We start from the raw sequence: 22,280 nt of genomic DNA, 5'->3' as shown, positions 1-22,280 counted from the left end.
TCTGCTGATCTAATTTTTACACTCTCCCCTCCATTCAAAGGAGGTGTGTTTCCATTGCAGATGGGCCGCCATTGCAGCCAAACAATCAACGCCTGATTACTTCAAATGCTTCACTCTCAGGGATCCACAATTAGCCAGGCCCACATTTGACACTGCAAGGGGAGCACAGTATTTTCTGAGAATGTCTGACAAGTTTCAAATGTAAAAAAACACAAATTAAATGACCCAGCAGATAATGACGGTCAGTGCCCTGGCAGTTAGATAACGTTCGTGCTGCAAAGCAAGGCAATTAGAAGCTATAAAAACAAATGTACAGTGTTAGAGCAAAGGTCAGAAATCCTTAGCCATTACCAAAGGCTTGAATTTTTATTTTATTTTTATTTTTATTTTTTTTTTGTATGTGGTCACCAGTGTCCATTTCCAGAAAGCAAGCACAAACTCATGTACGTAGGTGACCACTCACCTACACCTTTTACAGCAGATTATGATTTCTGGGCCTTGCAAATCCCACTATCTCAGTGAATGAAGAATAATATCAGAACTACCTGGAGATCTCATCAAGTCCTTACCGTGAGGCTATACCTTTCTGAATGCAGGAATCAGTCCAGTGGTGCCAAGGCACCATATTACAGCTGCAAAGTCCCTCTCAGGAGACTTTGCAGATGGCTCTCCCTTTGCCACTGAAGGTTTTGTCTTGTCCTCTGTCCTCCTATTTTCTAAAGAGAAGCAGCAGGAGAATAATATATTGCTAGCAAAAAATGATTGTCTCTTTGTGTCTTGAGTTTGTTCAAATTAGAAATACGATGTCAGGATTAACATGCTATATACACCAGACATTAACCAAGTGAGCTCATTCAATACATAGCAACTCTCTATGCTTTCACAGTGGTGTGCTCTATCCTCCTCCTTAGAAATAGGAGGAGAGTCCACACAGGGGTGAAGCTGGAAAAAACACAGATGATTTAAATCTGCTTACTGAGCCCCAGCTTCTTCAGAGCAGCAAGCCTGGAGAAGGAAGGGAAAAGCAGGTGGGCGTCTCCAGGGGTATCTACATGAGGATGCCCAAGAGAGCTAATCCAAATACATTTAGGGTGTAAACCGTGAAGGTGATTAGTCAAACCACAGTAAGCTCCTATGTGGATATGCTCCTTCAGAGTTAAAGTAGCCATAATTCAATTCATTCATTTAGCTCATTTCCAAAAGTAAATTAAGGTAGAGTAAATTAAATTAAACCATCTGACAGCACCTTCATTTTGAAAGGGATTGTTAACATGGACCCAGCCTACTTCCTACAGTAATGCAGATTACTTTCCCCTGCTGTACAGGCATGCTGGCTCCCTGGACCAGTCTTGAAGTAGTGTGTTTTTACACATTCTTTACATGGGGATTTCTGAAAGCAGGACCAGTGCTGAGGTGTATTTGACTGTTTGCACGTGCTTTAGAGTGCATGCCTAAATCCAGGCTGAAATCCTTCTAGCCAACACTGGCCCCCAAGTGCTTGAGGAGGCAATTGTTGTAGTGGGGTGTTTTGGTGAGCGCTGCAAATCTCCCCAAACCCTGCAAAGGGATCCTCTTCATTGAACCCACTCAAATGTGTCACAGTTTAAAACCTGGAAAGCTTTCCTTAATGACAGCTACAAGTATCAAGAGTTGCATAAAACACGTAGACATGTGTGGGAGTGAGCTGACATTATAATTACCAGTTGAGAAGGGGGAAAAAATAGAAATTATTTTTTGAGGCAAAACATATCATTTTCCTTTACGCCATAGTAGTGCTCCCATTTACAAACCTGGAAATCAGATTGAAGTTGTTTGACTCCTTAGCAGGTTTTTATTTTTATTTCCTTTTAAAGGTGCACTGGCCAATGTGGGAGGATAAAGCGGGGCTTTATTTAGACACTCACATGAGCTTTGCACTGCAGGAACAGGAAGGGAAGTGGTAAGATGTCCTGCAGGCTTCCAAAGCATTTCTGTCCTAGCTGGTAGGATTGCGTATCACTACAGCCCCAAACAGCCCTTCCAGGGGCACAGGGAAGATTCTTAAATTCAGACTGGTGCAACCTGTCGTTACAAAAGTGACACGGCTGTGGGGCACCCATTGGCCAGGTCCAGCAAGATGCCCAAGACAGGCTGCAGTCCTCTCTCTTAGCCAGGCTGGTGATGAAGGGTTCTGCAGCTGATTCTCTTTTTTCTTTCTTTGTTTCCTCCTTTCTCTACAAATGGTAAGTAAGTAGTTTTGCTGATCTTCCTCTGGAGCAACTCTGGAGGAAGGGGCTGTATCAGCACCATTCAAGAGCCATTGCCAGTACCCTGAGACTGAAGTGGGGTGATATGAGTAGCCCAGGGAGATGAGAAGCCTGTGTGCATCCTGTGTGGGTAAGGGAAATGGCCGGACCTCCTAGTGTTTAGGAGTACTTCAGATCACATATCATCTAGGGCACTGTTGCCCTGACAAAATTCATAATTCTTGCTAGGACATACACTTTTTTTTTTCTTTTCTTTTTTTGTTTTTCCCTAAAGACTACTCTCCCACTGAAAAATGGTGGGGGGAAAAGATGACAAGACAGCATTTTAAGATTGGGGGAAGTGAGCTGCGGTGACAGCAAACAGGGCCCCAAGAGAATGACAAGAAGCAGCCATCTACGTAAAGCAGACAGGTGGCTTCACTCCCAGCTCTCATTTCAGACATGGCCAGGTCAAAGAAAGCGCCGACAGATGCAGGTAAAACCTCAAAAATCCTGAAGGCAGATCTTAAAAGTTTTTTCTGAAAGACAGCATGAGTGGATGGGAAGAACATCCAGATCCCATGGGACAGAAGGACTCCCGCACATGTGCCAGAAAGCAGCAAATCCCCAGGATGGCATCAGTCAGAGCCTGGAGGCCCACACAACCACTGAACATCTCTTTAGTGTCAGAGGGGGCTCAGCATTTGAATGACTGAGTTGTCCTGGCAGAAGTGTCTCTTTAGCAGACTGTGCCCATACAGGAAAAGACATTCTCCATCTCCACCCATTGTGATGCAGACGATGGTTGCCATCACCTGAGGATGACGGGGCAGTCCTGTGGGCCAATCCATCTGGTTGGATACACAGCTGTGAACTTATACATCATCATTAAGGCTGCAAAGTCAAGCAGCAAGAGGAGGAATTACCAGAATAAAGGCTGTCAGAGCAATTTTAATTCAGCCTCCTGGCAGATATGCCTTCTGATGCAGTCTTTAATTACCTCATCACAGCCTACTTTTTCTTCAACAAGACTTCTGTTTCATTCAGGGCACAACAAACAAACGAACAAGCAATTAAAAATGGGTCAGTCAATATTTTCTTGTCTCTTTTTTTGTTCAGTGTGTAACTCCAGGCATTACTTGCTGCATGCCATCAAGTTCCCTGCTCTTAGACAGAGCTATTCCTCTTCTCCTGGATTTCATGAGTATCGGTACGTCAACAGAGAGCTTCCCACATAGGAATGGATTTCTTTTTCTACATCCCAATGAGCAGAGGGCCTGAGTTTTACCTGGTACAGAGATATTCTGCTGGTCAGCTGGGATTTTTCAGGGTATTTACGAGGTGTCTGTTCGAAGTCCAGCTCCTCTAACCTTTGTCAGAGCCAAAAGCACTCAGCATTTCCATAATTTGGACCTCAGTGAACACAGAGAACCAGAAACATGGGACCAGCAGCTCTCAGAAAAACGAGTCAGCAGTTTGAGAGGCAATAGCAACTTTGCTGACGCTGCTGTGCTGAAGCACAGCTCTGCTGCACAGTCAATGAGCCAGGAGGGAAAGAACAGAGCAATGTTGGCGTGGGCAAAGGCCTAAGGCAGCACAAGGTGACTTGCATTTGCAAATTTTTGCATGGCAAGGTTTCTGTTTTCTTTTTTTTTTTTTTAACAGATGCACTCTGCTTTTTCTTCATCACCTACAAAAATTTTGCCTTTTATACCAAAGATTTCAGTGGAGGCAATTTTTTGCTCTCAACACAACCAGTGCTAACACTTACTTTGGTACAAGTAGAGAAGTGTGCTCAGGACAGAGACACAGCAAGAGAAAGAGCTGCTTGTGTCTCTGACAGCATCACAGGGAATCCCACTCAAATTCTTCCCAGTGAGTGCAGCAGGAGCAGAATTTGTTGGCCGCTGAGCAGCATAAAACAGCACTGCAAGAAGAGGAGAGGAAGGGTATGAACTTCCATTGCCAACCAAACAGCTGTGCTCTCCTGCTCTGTCCCCACTTAACTTGGCCTTGAAGAGATGTCTTTGTGTGCTGGTGGACTTTCCTGAGCCTTTCTGAAGCACACTGAAGTGGCAGTACTCTGTTCTCCAGCAGCTTCTGTAGGCAGCATACAGGTCTCACTCTTAGAAATCTATGGGCCTATCGGTTTATCACTCCAGAAAGTGTCCAGCATTTTCAGCAAGGCTTTTAATTCATTAGCTCACATATGAAAATATTCTAATCTTCCTGCCCTCCCCAGCTGAGCCACTGATGCTTTCCTATCTTGCTGCAGACAGATCACCTTCAGGAAAATAATTGCTTAGTTTGCTGGTAACAGTGGACATTATCTTTCTGAACTAAGTGTTCATTTAGGATCACAGGGTCCTTGCAAGAGTAGGACTGTGGGATACACTGGGGATACCACAGGTCCAACTGTAGATCCAACAAGTTGGATTCACTTACATGCACATAAACACCTTATAAAGATACAGCTATCCCTCTTTCCATCCTGGAATAAGCTTTACAAGTGCTTGGCCCCACAGTCAGTTCTTGCCTTGTAACCAGAGCTGCAGTTCTTGTCTCTTGCACCAGATGATCCTAATTCAGTTCTCACTGAACTGCCTGCATTGTCTATTCTTTAGTATAGCTGTCATCAGGGCTAAAGGGGCCTGAATCTGGGCACTAGCAAATACTTGAACCAATTTTCAGGACCATCCCTTCCTTTCTGTGCCTCAGTTTCCTTCTGTACACCACGGTGATAAGAAAGTAAACATTTCCTTCTTTAAGGTCCTTCAGTCAAGAGGTACTCTGGAAGTGATTCAGGTTGCTGTTATTTCCAGGGCTATCCTTATAACACATTTGGCTGCATTAATTTCCTCAAACAGAAATCATTCTGCCTGCAATAGACTAGGACAAAGCAGCCAATTAGTTGTCTCTTACACGTTTATTAACTCTGCAGCTTTCTTTCAATGAGTATGTGGAATCTGGTAATGTTTTAATATATTTTCATATACTATGGTCACAACATGTCCAGTCATCAAGCTAATAACCTTACCATATAATTAGTCCTGATTATAGAGATATTTAGTACCATTTTATATATTCTAGTCCTCTCCTAATGCCACTGCCCAGCCAAGGCAGATTTAAAACCACAGCTATCTTCCTCCTCCTGCCCAGCAGTTTGCAAGGTTTTCTTGTGCACAGGTTTGCAGTTAACATGACAGCTTCAAAGAAGATTTCATTTTGTTCATGTACTTTTAATAATATACACAGGCTCTGATCAAATGTCAGGTGACAAAGACCCACGAGACAAATAGAAGGCATTTGTTTACTTACAAGGAAGACCAGCATTTGAAAGCTATCAGGAAATTAACAACATGAATTTTCAAAATCTATTCCTAAAACATCTGTTGGCTTTAGGCAGAACATTTACAGTATTTAGGATTTTAACGTGAGGTAGAACCCCCCAGACAAAAGATCCCTCACCCCATTAGATTCTGGTGGGGGGAGAAGAGAAATCTGCTCTGTTCAAGTCGATTACAGATGTGTATCTTTCCCTGCTGGCATGGCTGTCTCTATAGAGATGGACATGGATATTTGATGAGATTAAAATGCTTCAGTTACCACTGTAAGTGGTTCTTTAATTTAAAACGAAGAAGGCAAACAAACATTCTTTTTGATGAGGTAACTGAATGATGCTACGGAAAAGCACTTTGCTGTCAGGTGGTAATTAGGTTCAGTAATAGCTGTGGGTTTTTAGCCTTGGAGGTTGCGGCCCCTGGGAATCTGAAAGAAATGATACATTCAATTTCCAGAGGAAAGGAAGATGCTGGATGCTTTTCTCTGCTAACCCTGCAGGTCTCTGCAGATAAGAGCATTCAGAGCTGCAGCGCTGACAATCCTCCTTGAGCCAGCCTAAACTGTTGTGTCGAGATCACGAATACAGAATGGAAGATGGACCCAAAGTAGGGCCTTTAAACACCTAATGCAGTCAGGCTGGCTCAGACTGTATGCATAAGGAACTGCCAGAATGGCTGCACCAAAAGGATTTTTAAAGTCTGCTGAAGTGTATTCCAGCAATTGCTCTATGGCCTGGGCTGATAATTGTAGCATCCATCTTACGCATCAGTGGAAAGTCTTCAGTAGGAAAGTGTTTCTTTGTAAACAAGAAACTATTCTCACAGGTACTTTTTTAAGGGGAAAAAGAGGGGAAAAGAAGGGAGTGATATTCAAGGGTCATCTGCAGTCCTTGCTGGACAGGAACAGTATCGTTTGGAACTGGATTTTCCATTGTAAATATAAATTATGCTTGGCTGTGGTATTAAAACAAACAATTCCAAACTTTCCAATTGATCTAAATGCACTTAATTGGAAATTTTGAGTTTGGAGGCAAAAATGCTCCATCCTCTGAACAGAAAAAAATTCTGAACACGGTGTTTCCCACGCAACAGGAGTTCTGGTTCCTGGTCAGCTTCTCTCTTCACATTATTACCCAGCTTTGTCTGTTCAAATAATGGCAATTCTCAATCAGCACTTCCGTAGTATAGCCACTGCTGCTCATGCAAGGTAAGACACTGAAAGGACATCAGTGGTCCAACACCATGCAGAGGGCCAGCAGCACTGCAGAGAATAGAGCTTGGGCATTTAAACCCTCTCTTCATACCTGTGTGCCTTCCTCTCTAGTGGCCTTACTTCATGTCCAAAAACAGAGACACTTTGAGACAAACAGCCTACACTGGCTGTAAAGCTGGATTAGGGATTCACAGTGAGGGGGAAACCTGGTCCTAGCTGTAGGAGAAGCCTGCCATCCAGCTGTCAGCACAGGTCCAAAGTGAAATGAAGAATACTGCCTTCAGCACAGGCTTGCCAATAACCTCCTGAGGCACTGAAAAAGTTTTTCCTTCCAGAACTAAAACTTTTCAAAATAAAGAGAGTCTGATTCTCCTCTCACTCTTGGGAGATAAACGAAGGGTAAGTCCATTAAAGATACTGGTGTGAGATTGGTGTACAGCAGACAGAATTCAGGAAAGATATTGATATCTCCCAAATCCCCTGAATATTTTTTTCAGGCATAAACCAGGTATCTTTCCTGATCATAAATGCTTTATTTCCGAATGGAATTTTAATAGAATAAGCACAGTTAGACTGGCATGCTTATTATAAAGCCATAATGAAGGAGCACTGAAGTTTAGTCATGAAAGGCATGAAAGAAGCAGCCCCACTAAAGCAAAAGAAAATGCTTTCTGACCTACCGAATTTTAGGAGTTGCTGCCAGTGGTCTTTCCACCAAGGAGTTCAGCCTGTAATAGTCCAAGAATGTCCTGGCCACATTCCTTCCAAGCTTCATATCTGTAGGTTTTTAATTAAGGAGTATTTTTGGAAATAATTAAGGATATTAATAATAAAACCACATAGTCCAGAGGTAAATTACTGCTATTTGACGCACGAGCAAGTTTACATTAGCCATCCCACAGTCTTTAGACCTCAGGCAAAATGACTTACATAAGCAGACAAAGCAAGGGTCATCTTGTTTTCTTCTTCTTTTCACAGGTAGATGCTATATAAAACTACAGACAAGAGGAAACAGTCTCTCTTCCCCTTTACACTTGGCTGCAGATCCCCGTGGTGTTCATGAAGTAACAGACTAGACCAAGCAGCCTTCCAATTCTCACGCTCAGGGAAAATAAATACCTATTTCTGACATTTCTGTACTTGTCTCCAGGAGACAAGGTCAACAATGTCATGGTACAAACTAGACATGTACCAGTATAAAAATTTAACGCTGGATCAGAGCTGTAGCCCTTCACCTTTAGCATGGAGCTCCCACACTGTCCTAGAAGAATCTACAGTTCTCTAGTTGTGTTGTACTCAGAAGCTAAAATGGTTGTTTAGCACTGATCTAGAAGAATGTCTTGGAGAGCTGTGCATTACCTTCAGGAGGTCAGCAACAACACTGGGGCTCCTCTCCCCTCGCTGGCCACGATTTCTGTTTTGGCTAACCCTGAACCCAACACTATACAGATGAGCTGCTGAAGAGACTTTGAGGGTGTCTGAACCTCCTGAAGACTCTGTTGCCTAAAAATAAGCTGAATAACCCACGACTGCATAAAAAAATAATATCCAAGATCATATATTCATTGGGTGAACCTCCTCCCTATATGAAACATCAGCACTAGACCTGCCTGTTATAGAGTGGTCCCTGCTTATCCTCTGCATGATGATGTTCATCTGGAAGAAATGCAATGGATGCCATTATCCATAGCTGCATAGCCGAGGACTCTTTTAATTGCTTATTTTGACCCAATGCCTACACACACTGCAATAACCATGTGATTTTCAAGATTGCTGCCCCAGTTGGTCATCACAGCAGCCATTTCAGGATTTCAGGGGTGTTAATGCAGAAGCTGAAGTGGACATGCAACCTGGGGAACTAAACATACTTCTGCATCTGACATCCAGCAGTCTAGGAAAAGAAACCATTTCTGGGTTGTTTTGTGTGCATGTGTTCACATTCCGTTACACCAATAGTTATCTGCTGATGTTTCCATTAGAGGAAAATTCCAGAAGTGCAGCATCCCAGGGGTTTCCAGCAGCGGCTGTGAAGACACTTGCTTCTAAATGAAGCTTTTAGTACCCGCCCACTTACATTAGACACATCAAAACAAGTGAGCATGAGACATCAGGTTCAGGCATCGCTGTGAGCTGTTTATCATTTACTTATTTATTTAAAAGAGAGGTCAAACTGACATGACTCAGTCTCTAGCTCTAGTTCTTCAACCAAAAACTATCAGCCAGCCACCAGCTCTGCTGGCATTGCTAGTAAGCCCTGATCAAGTGGCTGAGGATGACTCCTGACGCTAATTTTCTCCCCCCATTATCTGGTTCCACTACTCTAGTTTCCATTCCAGTGCCTGGGGATGATTATAGGGATCTATTCCAGGCACACTAATTGCCATTCTAATACGATGCACACTGTAGGCACCTATGTTATTGGTTCCCCAGAGAGGTGGTAGATGCCCCATCCCTGGAGACATTCAAGATCAGGCTGGACAGGGCTTTGAGGATGAGATCGAGCTGTAGGTGTCCCTGTTTAGTGCAGGGGAGTTGGACTAGACAGCCTTTAACAGTCCTTTCCAGCTCAAACAAGTCTATGATTCTACAGTTGTTCTGTCCAATGGTACAGCACAGCCCAAGCAGCTGATGTTCATGGCTGCTGTCTGCATGGACAGAGTAGCGGTTGGATGGGGACATCAGCTGTGGCAATACCTGGTGAGCTTCCCTGCAGCTTGCTGGCACCAATGGATGAGGATAACCATACGAGCTCAAAAGTTCAGAAAGTTGGAGGCAGCTTAAAGTTCAGCAATTCCAGGAAGGGCACAGTTTCTTTGAAAGCATTTTGTGATTGTTACTGGAATTTGGGGATGGCTGTGGGTAGTTTGGTTTCTGCAGCTGAGAACTCAAAGCAGCAGCAAAGGTTAAGAGTTCAAAGTCTTCTGAGAAAATGAGAAAGAAGGGGAGAAGACTGTCAAGCATTTAAGGGATTGAGAAGACTAACATAGCTTGATCTTGTAGTTTCTTTCATTTACTCAGCACTTTAAAGACGCAAAGTGGTAATTGGACTCAGTAAAGTCTCTAGGACATTTTGTCAGTGCCACTCTCAGAAGGCTGATCCGCCAGAGCTGGCCCTGCTGCTTTTTCTTTGTCTCTTTACAACACGTGTGCTCACATGGTGGGCAATACCTGACACACTGCACCTGGAAAGGAAGCCCTAAAATGAGAGTGGATGCAGCTGAGGAAGTGGCTACGTGAGCTCCTCCATGGTGCCTTACAGCTCTGCTTTACTCCCGATTTGGAGGAATTTTGTTCTACAGGTGAACTTTACCTCTTGGAAAATGTTTTCTATCAATAAGGACTGGTAACCACTTCACCTAATCACAGCTGGAAAATTCCAGTGCAGAGGACTTCAAGAACAGGTTAAACCTATGGCAGGTAAGAACAATGTAGCTCTAGCTGGTTTTGCATGAAGTTGGGAAAAGAAATATAGAAGGTCCCCTGAGGCCCATCCATCCCCATTTCCTATAGTTCATACCACGTATTGCAGACCATACAGACCTCCTGTTTGTTAAGTTTACAGAGAAGGTAAAGGCAGTTTGCCAAGCATAGACACAGAAAGTAGATGGACACTTTGACAAAACTGATCATGCAATTCTGTGCCACCACATCCAACCACTGAAAAGTCACAAAATGGAAACAGCTTGTAGTCTGGAGTAAGATTCAAGGCAGCAAAGGATAAAAAAAAACGTGCATGTTCTAATATTGGCTTCTCATACCATCCCACTGCCACTGCTTTGCCAGCCACCTCCACAAAGGATGAGTAGTTTCTGTCACGGAAAGCAGGTACCTGATACATAAAAAAGCATTAACAGTCTCTGCTTGTGCCTGCCTAGCCTGGGTGAGAAATGGCCTGACTCACTCAGAAGTGCAGGTGGCATGAGTGTGCAGAACTGATAGAGAGAAACAAATCATAGCAATGACATTTGCATTTATTTTGGGTGCACAGAAGACCCAGACTCCATTTTGTTTCACTAAATACCACAGACACAAAAATAACTGCAGCTACAGCCAGAACTCACCTTTTCTGAGTAGTGCGGTGGTTTGTTTTGTAATCATCTTTCCTTCTGCTAATCACACATGCTGTGCTTTTGCCCACAAGAACTCTCTGCCCAACTTCAACCACACCTGCAGTCGACTGCCCAGCTATTCCCATCACAAGAACTCCCATGGGACAGCAGAAACCCACCTGGGAGAGCCACAATGGAAGCAGCTGCGTGAATGCCTGTCTCTACTGCCTGCCAGGATTTTCTCTCCTCTCCCTTCCTCCTTCATCAATTTGTTCTGCATGCTCTGTATTCCTACCTGGAAGTGGAAACCAGCATCCCCAAGTTTCCTTCTGAAAATGCTGTTCCCGCAATATTTGCTCTTTGACTGGCATCAGTGGTTTTGGGGAGATTTCCGAGCAGTCTGTTTGTGCACAACTCTGCCAAATTTCGCAGATGTTAGGAAGTTCAGATAAGACAAGAATCAGGCAGAGCTCTCTGCAAAATCCCCCACACTTCTGATCTCCACCATGCCTCTCCCCCCAAAGCTTCTGGCCCTGGCATGAAAACAGGACAGAGGAGGAGTGTGGATCTCAAAAGTCATTACTAGTTTTCAGCAGAGAAGATTCACTGATCCTATTGTGAACAGTCTGCTTCAGCTGGAGCCTCCAGAAACATGCACACAGCCTTATTCTGTCTGTGTGTGAAGGCAATAAGAATCTCAATTTGGAAACCAGTTAGTAGTACAAGTCATTAGGGGAGGTACTAAATGTTGCTGCTTTAATAGCTCGCTGATCATTTAATAATATTGCTGCTGCAGAGCATGGTGGCACCATTCGCCTGCTTTTGTTTTGCTTTTTGAAATTCAGGGTCATTCCACTTTGAAGTGAGTAGATTATCTCTCCTTCCCCCTCTTGCCAGACACTGCAAACTGCTTTAAATAATTAGGGAAAGGATGGCTCCTTCAAGTTCGTCGTCTCATTTTCATAAGGTCCAGTGTCATCGCTTTGGAACAGGAAGAGAAGCAGTGGTGGTGGCGAGGATTTGACAAGGGCAAAACAGTTAGCAGCCCCCACTCATCTTTGATAAGTCCTGCGGGGTCCCTGCCAAGCAGATTGGATCTCTGTTTTTATGTCTCATCTAGAGGATAGCACCTCCATCAATTTAAAACACCACACTGGGTTATTAGTTTATGGAATTCGTCCAAGTTTACTCCTAAGCAGGATTTAAAATCGTGACCTTCCAATTCAGACGCATCACTTATCAGACCCACGCAAGTCTTTTGTTTCCAAAAAACAGCTCTAAGTTATCTTAAAGACAGATTGAAGAAGGAAAAATAGGGAAGGGAGAAAGAGCGAAGGATTCACAAGGAGAAAGAAGGATGAATCTTTTTAATAGCTCAAATTAAGAACCAGAAGAAGCTCTTTGTTTGACAAAACTGAATTCTGCAGCAAATCTCTGTCCACCACTCAACAATCCTGTTATTTATGAAAAGAGGGATATTTTGTGTGGGAGAGTCCCAGATGACTGTGGTCAGTGAGCATACTGTCAGCTTTGTACAATCTCAAGAGAAATATGGACGAGGTTTTCTCATCTCTTTATAACAGCTTCCATCAATGGATCAAACCCCTTCCTGACTTGAACAAGAGCTCTAATGGAAAATGGCATTACACGGCTTTAAAGCACAGTGCTATATCACACCCTGCCTGATCAGAAACAGTCCTCTATTTCAGCAGAGCTGTTTTTGCCACAGTCACTTGTTTTGTTTCACAGGGCTGACACAACAGTCTGACAAATAAGAGAGGCTGCCAATGACATGTCTAATTGTGTATGGGGGGGTACTTCAGATAAAGAGCAATTGGGGCAATTCGGAGACTTGGGGAGGGGGACTCATCTGTGGCTTTTCAGAATCACTGATCACAATGCAAACCTGGCTGCTGATGCTACATCCTTGCTCAAGGCAGGCTTTTCAGGAAACCAGGTTCACATACTCCAGTGTATCTGGTTACATATTTCAAAATCATTAGCAAAGGAGGAAACTTCTAAAAGAGAGTGCGGGAGTGGACAAGACTTCATAGAATCATAGAATGGCCTGGGTTGAAAAGAACCATAATAATCATCTAGTTTCAACCCCCCTGCTATGTGCAGAGTTGCCAACTACTAGACCAAGCTGCCCAGAACCACATTCAGCCTTGACTTACCCATTCTTCCTATCGATTTTCTTGGGAGCAGTGCCAGGCAAGCACAGACCACACCAGGCTGCAGGGTACATGTGGGCACAGCTCCTGGGAGGGTCTGCTATAGTCATGGGGCTGCTAGTAGCATCCATGTGAGGCTAAGAGTGGTGGTGGGCATTGTGGAGATCACCCAGAAGGTGGTGGATCTTATTATTCCTGTCCTTGGAGACATTCAAGGTCAGTTTGGATGGGGCTCTGAGCACCTGATGGAGCTGTAGGTTTTCACTGCAGGGGGTTTGGACTAGATAGTCTTTAAGGATCCCTTCCAACTCAAATGATTCTGTGATTCTGTGATGCTCTGCTGACCATCCTTTCCTGGTATGTGGCCAGAGGTCAGATGAAAGAATGGCAACTATCCCCTCTAGCCTTAAAATCTACTAGTGTCCTGAGCACAGCCACCTTGGAAATGGCACAGGGGCTTTCCCCAGGTACTCTCAGACATAAGAAGAGTATTTCCATCCCTAGCAGCCTGTGCTCCTGATTCAAGGTGGGTCCGGGCAGCACAGACGCTTTTGGAAATGAAATGTACTGGCAATGACGAGTCTTCCTTTTTATTCTTTTTGTGTGTTATGAAGGAAGGAGCTGGGCAGAAAGGCTCTGACTGACTATTTCAGGCTTTCAGGCCCTTTTCCTGAAAAGCTTGATTGTGGTGGAAGAAATTACGAAGATGGGAGTTGTACACTCCTCTCCCAGAGCAATCAGAGGGCTGTAATTTTCCTTCCTCCTCTGACAGGGGCGGCTGGAGAACACGTACCTCGGAGAGCAGCATTTTCTCTCTGCCAGAGGGACTGTGCTGCAAGGACCGTGACGCACTTCCCATGAACTCATTTCAATATCAGCTGTCGCATCTGCCCTTCATGTGAACTCAACAGAAGCAGGAGATCCCAGCCAGTGCCTGGGGTGTGGAACGGACGAGTCTCATGGTAGGAGGTAGAGATGCTGCATGGGAGATGTCTATTCTCCCTCTACCACACACCAGCACCAGCAAAGGAGCCACCTAACTGAATACATTTTGCTACTGATGGAAACCTCTATGTGAGACTGAACTGCAGAGCTGCTTTCACATGCGGCCAGGAAAGGGGAGCTCTAATTTCATTATAGGATTTGAGATATGCAGACAGGGCATCCAGAGCAAGCACAGAAACAGGGAGGTGTGAGATGTCTCAAAGTAACACTGAAAATGCAATGGGTCCACTGCCTATTCTTACCTCTGAATCCACATGCCATTTACCAGCACTATGAGTATCATTTTGCAGGGATGTCTCTGACTGCTCCATTATCGTAATGCCATCTTCACATTGTCCCCTGTAAGTTACATTTTATCCATCTCACTGTCCCCTACACCACTGGGAGATAGAAAAGGGCCCTCCTGTAAATTGTAATTTGTCCTGAGCTGTAAAATGACAAAAGAAAATGGTTTATTTAATACCTTGGCAGCCCTGACTCCTGATGAGGTTATTTGAGGGGCAGAGGTCAGAACGAAGCTCACGGATGAAAAAGAAAAGCCCAGAAAGGGTGAATTTCAGCATCAGGACATTTGAATTCATGGAAATACTGCATCACCATCCCTCTATATACTGATATACTCTTAAAGTGATTTACTTAAAACCTGGTTATAATAGCTCCTTGTCAAGTTGTCCCCAGATGAATTTGGGCCAGTATTTACTGGCCTCACATTGCTGTCTGGTTGATCATTAGTTACAGTGTCTAGAAAACTCCAGGATAAGTCTCTTCTTGTGATTTTAGCATTTCTGATATTGTATTGTTTAATTCTGGTCACTTGCCAAATCTGGGAAGGAGCCCTTGGGGATTAGCTAACCTCAGCTCTTTACACAGTCAATGAAAATTGCAGAGCTGATTCTCTCATACAGATACACAGAAAACGGATGAGGGGAGAGGAAGCAATTTTCAAACGAAAATCCAGCATTCACAATCTCCTATCATTGATGTTCTCAAAAGCAGAAGGGAAAAACAGCAAGAAAACTTAAGTGTTAAATGCTTTTGTTATCAGTTTGGTTGGAAATGCAAGATCAGTGCAGTTCCAATATAAATTAAACCCTTCAAAATACATTGGAGAAACATGGGTGGAACTTTTTTGGGATCCTCTTGGTCCACCATCGCTTCACGTCCAACAGTCCCCATTAGAGATTCCACTCACAGCTTTGCGCAAAACATTCACCGCTACCCAAACAAAATCAGTTTCAAGATAAATGGTAGAAAGAATGTTTCAACACACCGAAGTGTGGATAAAGCGTTTTTCATCTCTAAATTGTTGGAAGCTCATGAATTGTATAAATCATAACTAGGCATCAGTAGTCTGTTGCATGCTGCATTTTCCTCTTTAAGTGCAGCTTGCATTCGGAGGCAGGACATGGTAGCTTTGACAAGAGCTGTTCTAAAAGGAAGAAATTAAGAAAAAAGAGGAATTAAGAACAATGAGAAATTAAGAAATTGAGAAATATGATGATTGAATTTCTTTGTGACAGAAACCTGCACAGAACTGACTTTGAAGTTTTTGAGCAGAGAAAGATAAAGTGAACTGCAGTGATTTCAAGATTCACAGTGATTTTCAGGGACGTTCCTCCCCTGGCTGGGTTTGAATTGCTCAAAGCCCCACTGGATTCCTCTTGCCTTCCATCAGCTTTTTATAAATCCCTTCAGGATATGGCAATATCTGCATTTGTAGTGGGCAAAATGTGAGGAAGAGACAGCTTATCCTCAGAAATTGCCTCACCTCCTCTCTGACTGTCCTGGGAGGAAAAAGGACCACTGCCTCAGAGGCTGTACCTTTAAAAACACTTGCAGTCTGCAAGTAATAGTCGTGCTTCAGTGTGTTCAACATTTTGGCTGAGCTCAGTACAAAGTGCAGTGATTTAGAGGTGGGAGATCAGGCGGGATTCAGCAAATTCAGAATTATTTATTTCTTTAGAGCAGGAAGTCTGGCTACAGATTATTTACTGCAAATGGGTCTGTTTGGGGGAGGGGAAGAAGGTGAGAGGGTAGAGAGGAGGCAAATTGATGGATTGAAAATTTTCAATTAAAACAAGCAGTTTTTGAAAAAGATTTAAGGTTTTATTGAGAAAAAAAAAGGGAAATAATTCAAGAGTCTGGAGCCCTGCTAAAGTGAAGATCATAAAGATCTAGGGGGAGAAGAAGAAAAAAATCCTATTCTGTGTAATATCAGGAGGATGGAAAAAATGTAAGAAAAACATCATTATCTTTGTTTCTTCTGCTATGTTAATGTATTTCTCCCCCTGCGTTATCTCCAGCATCTGCAAGTATTGATTCTGAATAAGGCACTGTGGTGTAGGCTGCAGGCAGCAGAAAGGTCTGCTGGGAGTAACACATTTCCAGGGCTGTCAGATCATGAAAAAAGACCTTGGGATTGATTTTACAATGGGAACTCTGCTTGGCCAAATCCGAGACAGGGAGCCTACCCTCTCTGCAAGGATGAGGATGGGCTGAGTATCAGAGAGCTTCCAATTCAAGGGATGGATCAGTGGTGCCAGAGGTTCTGGAAGCTTTGCTTGGGCTTAAACAGCGCTATAGGAAGAGAGAACAAGAGGAGTTACGTGAAATAAAATTCATCTGGGTGGGAAATATGGGCCATGCATGCCAAGACCTCATCTTTGTCTTGTTTTGCTTTCTTGGACTCAAGACCATGCCACTTCAGAGCTTTCTCTGTAGGGACACACATGAGCTGGGACAGAGCTCTCTGCAGGTCAGCAGACACACGTCCCTGGGAGGTGGTCACTCCCAAATAGTGCTGGTGAAGGACAGGAGAGATTAGGGCTGTTACTAGCAGGTAGAGAAAACTAATGCTATTTTTGCTTGCATAAGGCAGGAGTAAAATATTACTGCAATCTCCATCCCCCCCCAGTTAATTTCCTCTTTTGCTATAATAATTCCCATTCCCAGATAAATTTAGCTTTTTCTAAAACCTTTGATTTTTCCTTTGTGTTTTACGCTCAAGCTGGAATGCAGTGATAAGGGACTACACACACATATATATTTAATCTACATACACACACGTATAGTTATATATAGTCCCTGCCACAAATAACACTCTCTGACTGCTGTCACAAAGCCCTTGCTAAAACAGCTACTCACCCAAACTGGCTTGCTTTCCTGCATCATACCCCCAGAGAAGGACTGCTGGCAGCAGAGCGTCTGTGTCCAAATAACGATGCTGGAAAGGTCTGCACTCTCCCCTTCTCCACTGCCTGTCTTTTCCCCTCACTTCTCCAATGAAGTTGGAATAAACCTGTGCCAAACTCCACCACCTCTCACTGAAACAACAGCTGATTTTGCTGGAGTGGCTGAAATTGCACACACGCAGTCAGTGTGGGAGAGGTTCTTGTTTTATAGAAGGGACAACTCAACACAAGTGCTTGTGAGGGGATTTGGCACTAACTGGTGGGGCAGCTTCAGAGCCATTGCTTTTGCTAGTGAAAAGGGCTTTCAAAACAAGGTGCTTTTGACCATAATATAACCAGCAACCCCTGGATTTTATGAGAGACCTAAGCAGCAACCTCACATCTCTCCATTTTCCAGAGTGTCACTTACGGTTATAAAAATCACTTCCCCTTCACATTCTCCTTCTAGAGGTGAGACCTGTCTACTGCGCTGCTCCTTACACTGGCACAGCTCCTGTGCAATAAAATGAGAGCCTGAGCTGAATGACAGTCCCAGCAGATAAAGAGAACATGAATAAGAGGCTGTTTACCCCTCGTTTTTTATTTTTGTAAAATAAAATAAAAATATTCTTATGTAACCTTCTTATTTTCCTATTAAACTCTTGTATTTTGAGGCCACATCTCATTTTGCACTCTCACTGTCTTGCTTGCATTCCCAATCTCTTTTACTATTAATAACGAGAAATAATTCCATTCACAAGTACCCCACAGGAGGGCTCCATGCTCTGCATCGCCTGGAGAGACCTCCCCATTGCCAGACCCACTTCCTTCACCAGTGTTTGCATTAAAACACCATAGGATATACGCCCATGAATGCCAAAGGAGGTTGGCTGCAGCTGTGGACCGTGATGCACAGTGCCTTCCCCAGTCCCTGCAGAGCTGGATGGCTGAGCTCCCAGCTGTGCCCCAGGCTCCTGCCAGATGCAGCACAGGGCTGTGGTGGCACCAAGCAGAGTCAGAATCTGCTGCTCCCAAAGCTGGTTGAATTTCTGTTTAGTTGCCTGGGGATTATCAGGAGTCCAGAAAGCCTGAGGAGGATAAACTGATAGGTCGTGTGGCCTTTGAACCACAAAGTAGTGAAGAGAGAGGGCTCAACAAATGGGTAAAGGCTGTAGAGCAGGATAAATTTCTATGCAGCTGCAGGTGATGGAGCAAGAAACGATGGTCTGAATATGCAAGAAAACAGCTTGAGATTAGATTTTGAGGGAAGCTTTCTAGTGATAATGAAGCACTGGAAAGATGCCGTAGCATCCCCATCATAAGGCAGAATTAGGAAGAAAGCTATAAGGAGAAGGGCAAGCAAAACGGATCCTGCTTAAGAATGGAGGGGTGGGCAGAGGGGTGTGCCTCTAACTCAATGCCCTGTGTTCAGATCTCAGCAGGGGCACCTTCTCTGCCAGGATCTTTCTCAGTCCTTGGCAAGACGGGTAGCACCAATCTCTACTTTTGCATTCCCAGGAGGAAGAGTAAGGGGCACAAATCCATCCCTTTGGAACCACAAACCTTCAAAAGATCACTACAGTTATCTTACCATTATGGCCTGTGATTGAAAATTCAGATCCTCCCTGAAGGCTGTACGTGCTGCCACCTTCAGCTGGGCTAAATCCCAAATCCCCTGCCCCACATTCATCTGCTCTTTTTTTCTGAATTTAAACACTGTTCTTTAAAAGCCTCTCCACCTTTTGCTACTTATTAAAATATTGGTTGCACTCTAGCTTGCTTTTCCAAGAGGTCTGGACAGCAGTGCAGGCAGTTCAGACAAACAAACAACCAAACAAACAGAATCCATTAGGAACTGCCACTCCTGACTGTCGCCTTTTCACATACATCACGTTGAAAAGGTTAATGCTTCCCAAAAGGGGTGGAAGAGACGGGTGGAGGGGAAGGGCAGGAGGGATCCAATCCTGTGAGGACCAGATGTCAATGGTACTCAATACAGCACAGAATGGGCTCCCCCACAAGTAAGACAACTGCCCATCCCTTGGCAAAGCTTCCCTTTGAGGGATCTATAATTTATTAGGGAAGGTGGAGCTCTGAATAAATTGTGCATAGAGATGAAGAAGTGATGATCGCTAACTCAAATCCCTGGGAGCTTGGCATTTTCAATCTTTAGCTCCCATTTGTGTCCCCAAGGTCCTGACTAAGTGAGTAAGCCAAAGAGCTGAATATCGACAAATCATAATGAGCTCATTGAGATCTAAGCATTGCAATTAGCAGGGTGGAATGGAGCAGAGGGGCTGGGAGGCAGACTGTAATTATTAATCATGTTGATAATCACTTACATGTAGTTAAAAATATAAATACATCCCAAAGCTTGATGGCATTAACTACCCTTCAGTTAGCTCCATGCCCAATAAGTAAGCGATACCCCACACCTGCAGGACATAGGGGAAAGGTCTCTGTCTCATGGCTATACTCACCAGGAACCTATAGATTGTTGGCATGGGTGGGAGGTTGCTTAAAAGAGACACCATCACTGTAGCTCCCATCACTAGTTTGTGTTGCTAATGGAGTTGTGGAGAAAGACAGCTCAGACACGTGGCTTGTGTTCACAGAATCACAGAGTTGTTTGAGCTGGAAGCAACCCTTAAAAGTCCTCTATTCCAACTTCCTACTTGTTCACCATGTAGTTCCCCCTCTGCCATCTCCCTTCATTTATTTCATGCATCCCAACCTTTAGATAGCTCTAGCGTTTCTCACCCAGATGACCAGAATTCATTAAGTCAAGGAGCATGAGTGCAATGAGCACCACGGGAGGAGAAGCATGCTTTGCTGTGAGACAGGCCGGTATCTCCATCCTGCAGTCACAACAGTAACCACGGTGTGTTACAGCGATACTCGAACCATCCTTAGAAGCACTCCAACTACAGCTCACCTCATGCTGTTTCTCTTGTGCCGAAGCCAGCTGGTTTAAAAATAGCTGGAGTGCCTCTGTGCTGCTGATATTTCCCTGTTCCTGAAGATTTTGACCAAAGCGACTCTCCCACAAAGTCAGGCAGCCTGGAAGATGTAAGAGCTGGATAATCACTTGCTTTCCTCACTGCAATACCCCATCTCTTTGTGGATATTGAATCAAAATGCCTCTTACAAAAACATAAGTGATGTAATGGAAGAGTTGGTCCAAACAGAGATATGTTTTGCCAGCCAGAGGGGAGGGAGAAGGAGCAGTGGGCAGCAGTGTGTCAGAGCACAGCTCACAGGGAAGATTACATACTTGAGCAGAACTTGATCAGCAGCACACCTTCACCTGCACAGTAAGCAGGAGTGACCCTTATTATCTCCACAGTGCACTTCAGCAATGTAAAAGTAAAGCGTTAAGTCAAGTTTAAATGGAAAAACAGATTAGAGTGAAACCGAGAGAGAGGTAGACATGTACATCACTGTACATCAAAAAGAAAGACATTTTGGGGGTGAGGGAGGAGGTGAGATCCCACTTTGCCTGTACCACTAATTTCCTACCAGGTGAAGGGAGTATTTACACACTGAGGGTAAGCTTGGGCCTTTCTCAGAGCAAATGTACAGAAAGGACAGTAGTGGGGACACGGCCAGTAGAGCTCAGTGAGGGAGCTTTAATGAAACCAAGGAAAAAACGGAAAGAAGAAAAAAAAAAGGAAGAAAAAAAAAGGAGGGAGAACAGCAGCAGGCTGCACTGCAGTCAGACAAGCTCAGAAAATGCAGGCAGTGTTCAGTGAAACTGAAAGGGAGAAAAGCAACACCGGAGTAAATGGAAATTGTTCAAAGATAATTGAATGTATGTCCAAGTGCTCGCATTTGCCAGCTAGCAATAAATACGCTGCCTGCAAAAGCAAGCGAGTGTAGGCAAAGGGAGAAAGTGCAAAAAGCAATCAAAGGGAAGCAAGAAACATATGCATGCAGGGCAGCAGTGCTGTAGGGTACAGGAACAGGAGACGAGGGACGACAGGCTGGAGAATGAAGCTGTGAGACTGGAAATGAGGCAGAACTATGTATCTTGAACCACATTCAAATAGGGCCCTTAGGCCTACCTCGAGCATGCTGGAAACCTGAAGAAAGGCAGCTGGGTCGTGCTGCCAGGGGCTGGCAGCAGTCAGGAGAGCCAATGTGCTTGGGGCCACGTTCTGGTAGGATGACCATTCAGTAGAGTAAGAAGGTACAGGTAATTGGTCCTCACTCTGTGGACAATTTTGCAGGGACTAAAGCAAGTGATTTTCAGCTAATAGAGAAATATACCTGAGTGGTTCTAGTAGAGAAAGAGCAGAGAAAGCAGAAAAGACAGGGAATTTCTGAGCTCTCTAGAAAAACCCTGCAGAGAACAGAAATAAAGGATTCTTCCACAAGAAATAGCAAACCAGGTGAGACCAAACAACCCACCCCAACAACTTATCTTTGTCACCAGACAGTGTTCAAAGGAAGAACATAAATGCTTCAAGTGTAAGAGACCCCACCTGGTCAGAGGAGCAGCATGGACGCCTCCTTTGGGTGCAGTGCCTGAGGTGAGATCAGCTAACTGCCCAAATCAGCCTGGGCACAGCCTGCACCAAAATCAATCACTCATTTTCAGGACTAATTTATCTTCTCAGTTGCCAGCAAAACCAACCAAGATCCAAAGAGCCCTCTGCACAGGCACACTTGGTACAGCTTCAAGTACAGACCCAAGAATCTGCATTGGCTCCAGCACATTCTTGCATGCCAAAATTAACGCAGGAGATAAGATGCATAAAGAACATGTCACTACAACAAATAAAGCAATTCTCCTTTAACAGAGCAATAGAAAAAACCTTTCAGAGGCTCACAAGCTCCCACATGTGGATTAAAGCAAGGTACAAAAGCAGATGTAATGTTTCCAACCCCACCAAGGAAATCCAGAAGCAAAAACAAGAGTAGGAACAATTTCCTGACATGCTCCATAGGAACATGCCTGTCCTTGGCCAAGGTGATTCCTGTTTGAGAGGAGGCAGCCTGGACACAGCAAGGAGAGAATAGCATCATCAATATTTCCAGAAAGATTTCCTTTAAGACAATTGTTCCAGCTACCTCCATGCTTACAACACATCCCTTTTCGCA

General features: G+C 44.2%; 1 protein-coding gene across 2 annotated transcripts in view; it reads right to left on the bottom strand.

Annotated features, from left to right (window-relative positions):
* BEND5 (BEN domain containing 5) overlaps positions 1 to 22,280 on the bottom strand; it is an 851,759-nt gene that overhangs the window by 5,253 nt on the left and 824,226 nt on the right. For both annotated transcript variants that reach the window (XM_048944758.1, XM_048944759.1), the window contains exon 12: positions 7,460 to 7,556. In XM_048944758.1, coding sequence (XP_048800715.1) covers positions 7,460 to 7,556 — 97 coding nt within the window. The remainder of the gene's footprint in view (positions 1 to 7,459; positions 7,557 to 22,280) is intronic.

Source organism: Lagopus muta, chromosome 5 (assembly GCF_023343835.1).
Source record: "Lagopus muta isolate bLagMut1 chromosome 5, bLagMut1 primary, whole genome shotgun sequence".
Lineage (NCBI taxonomy): Eukaryota > Metazoa > Chordata > Aves > Galliformes > Phasianidae > Lagopus > Lagopus muta.
This window is presented reverse-complemented; position numbering and strand designations above follow the sequence as displayed.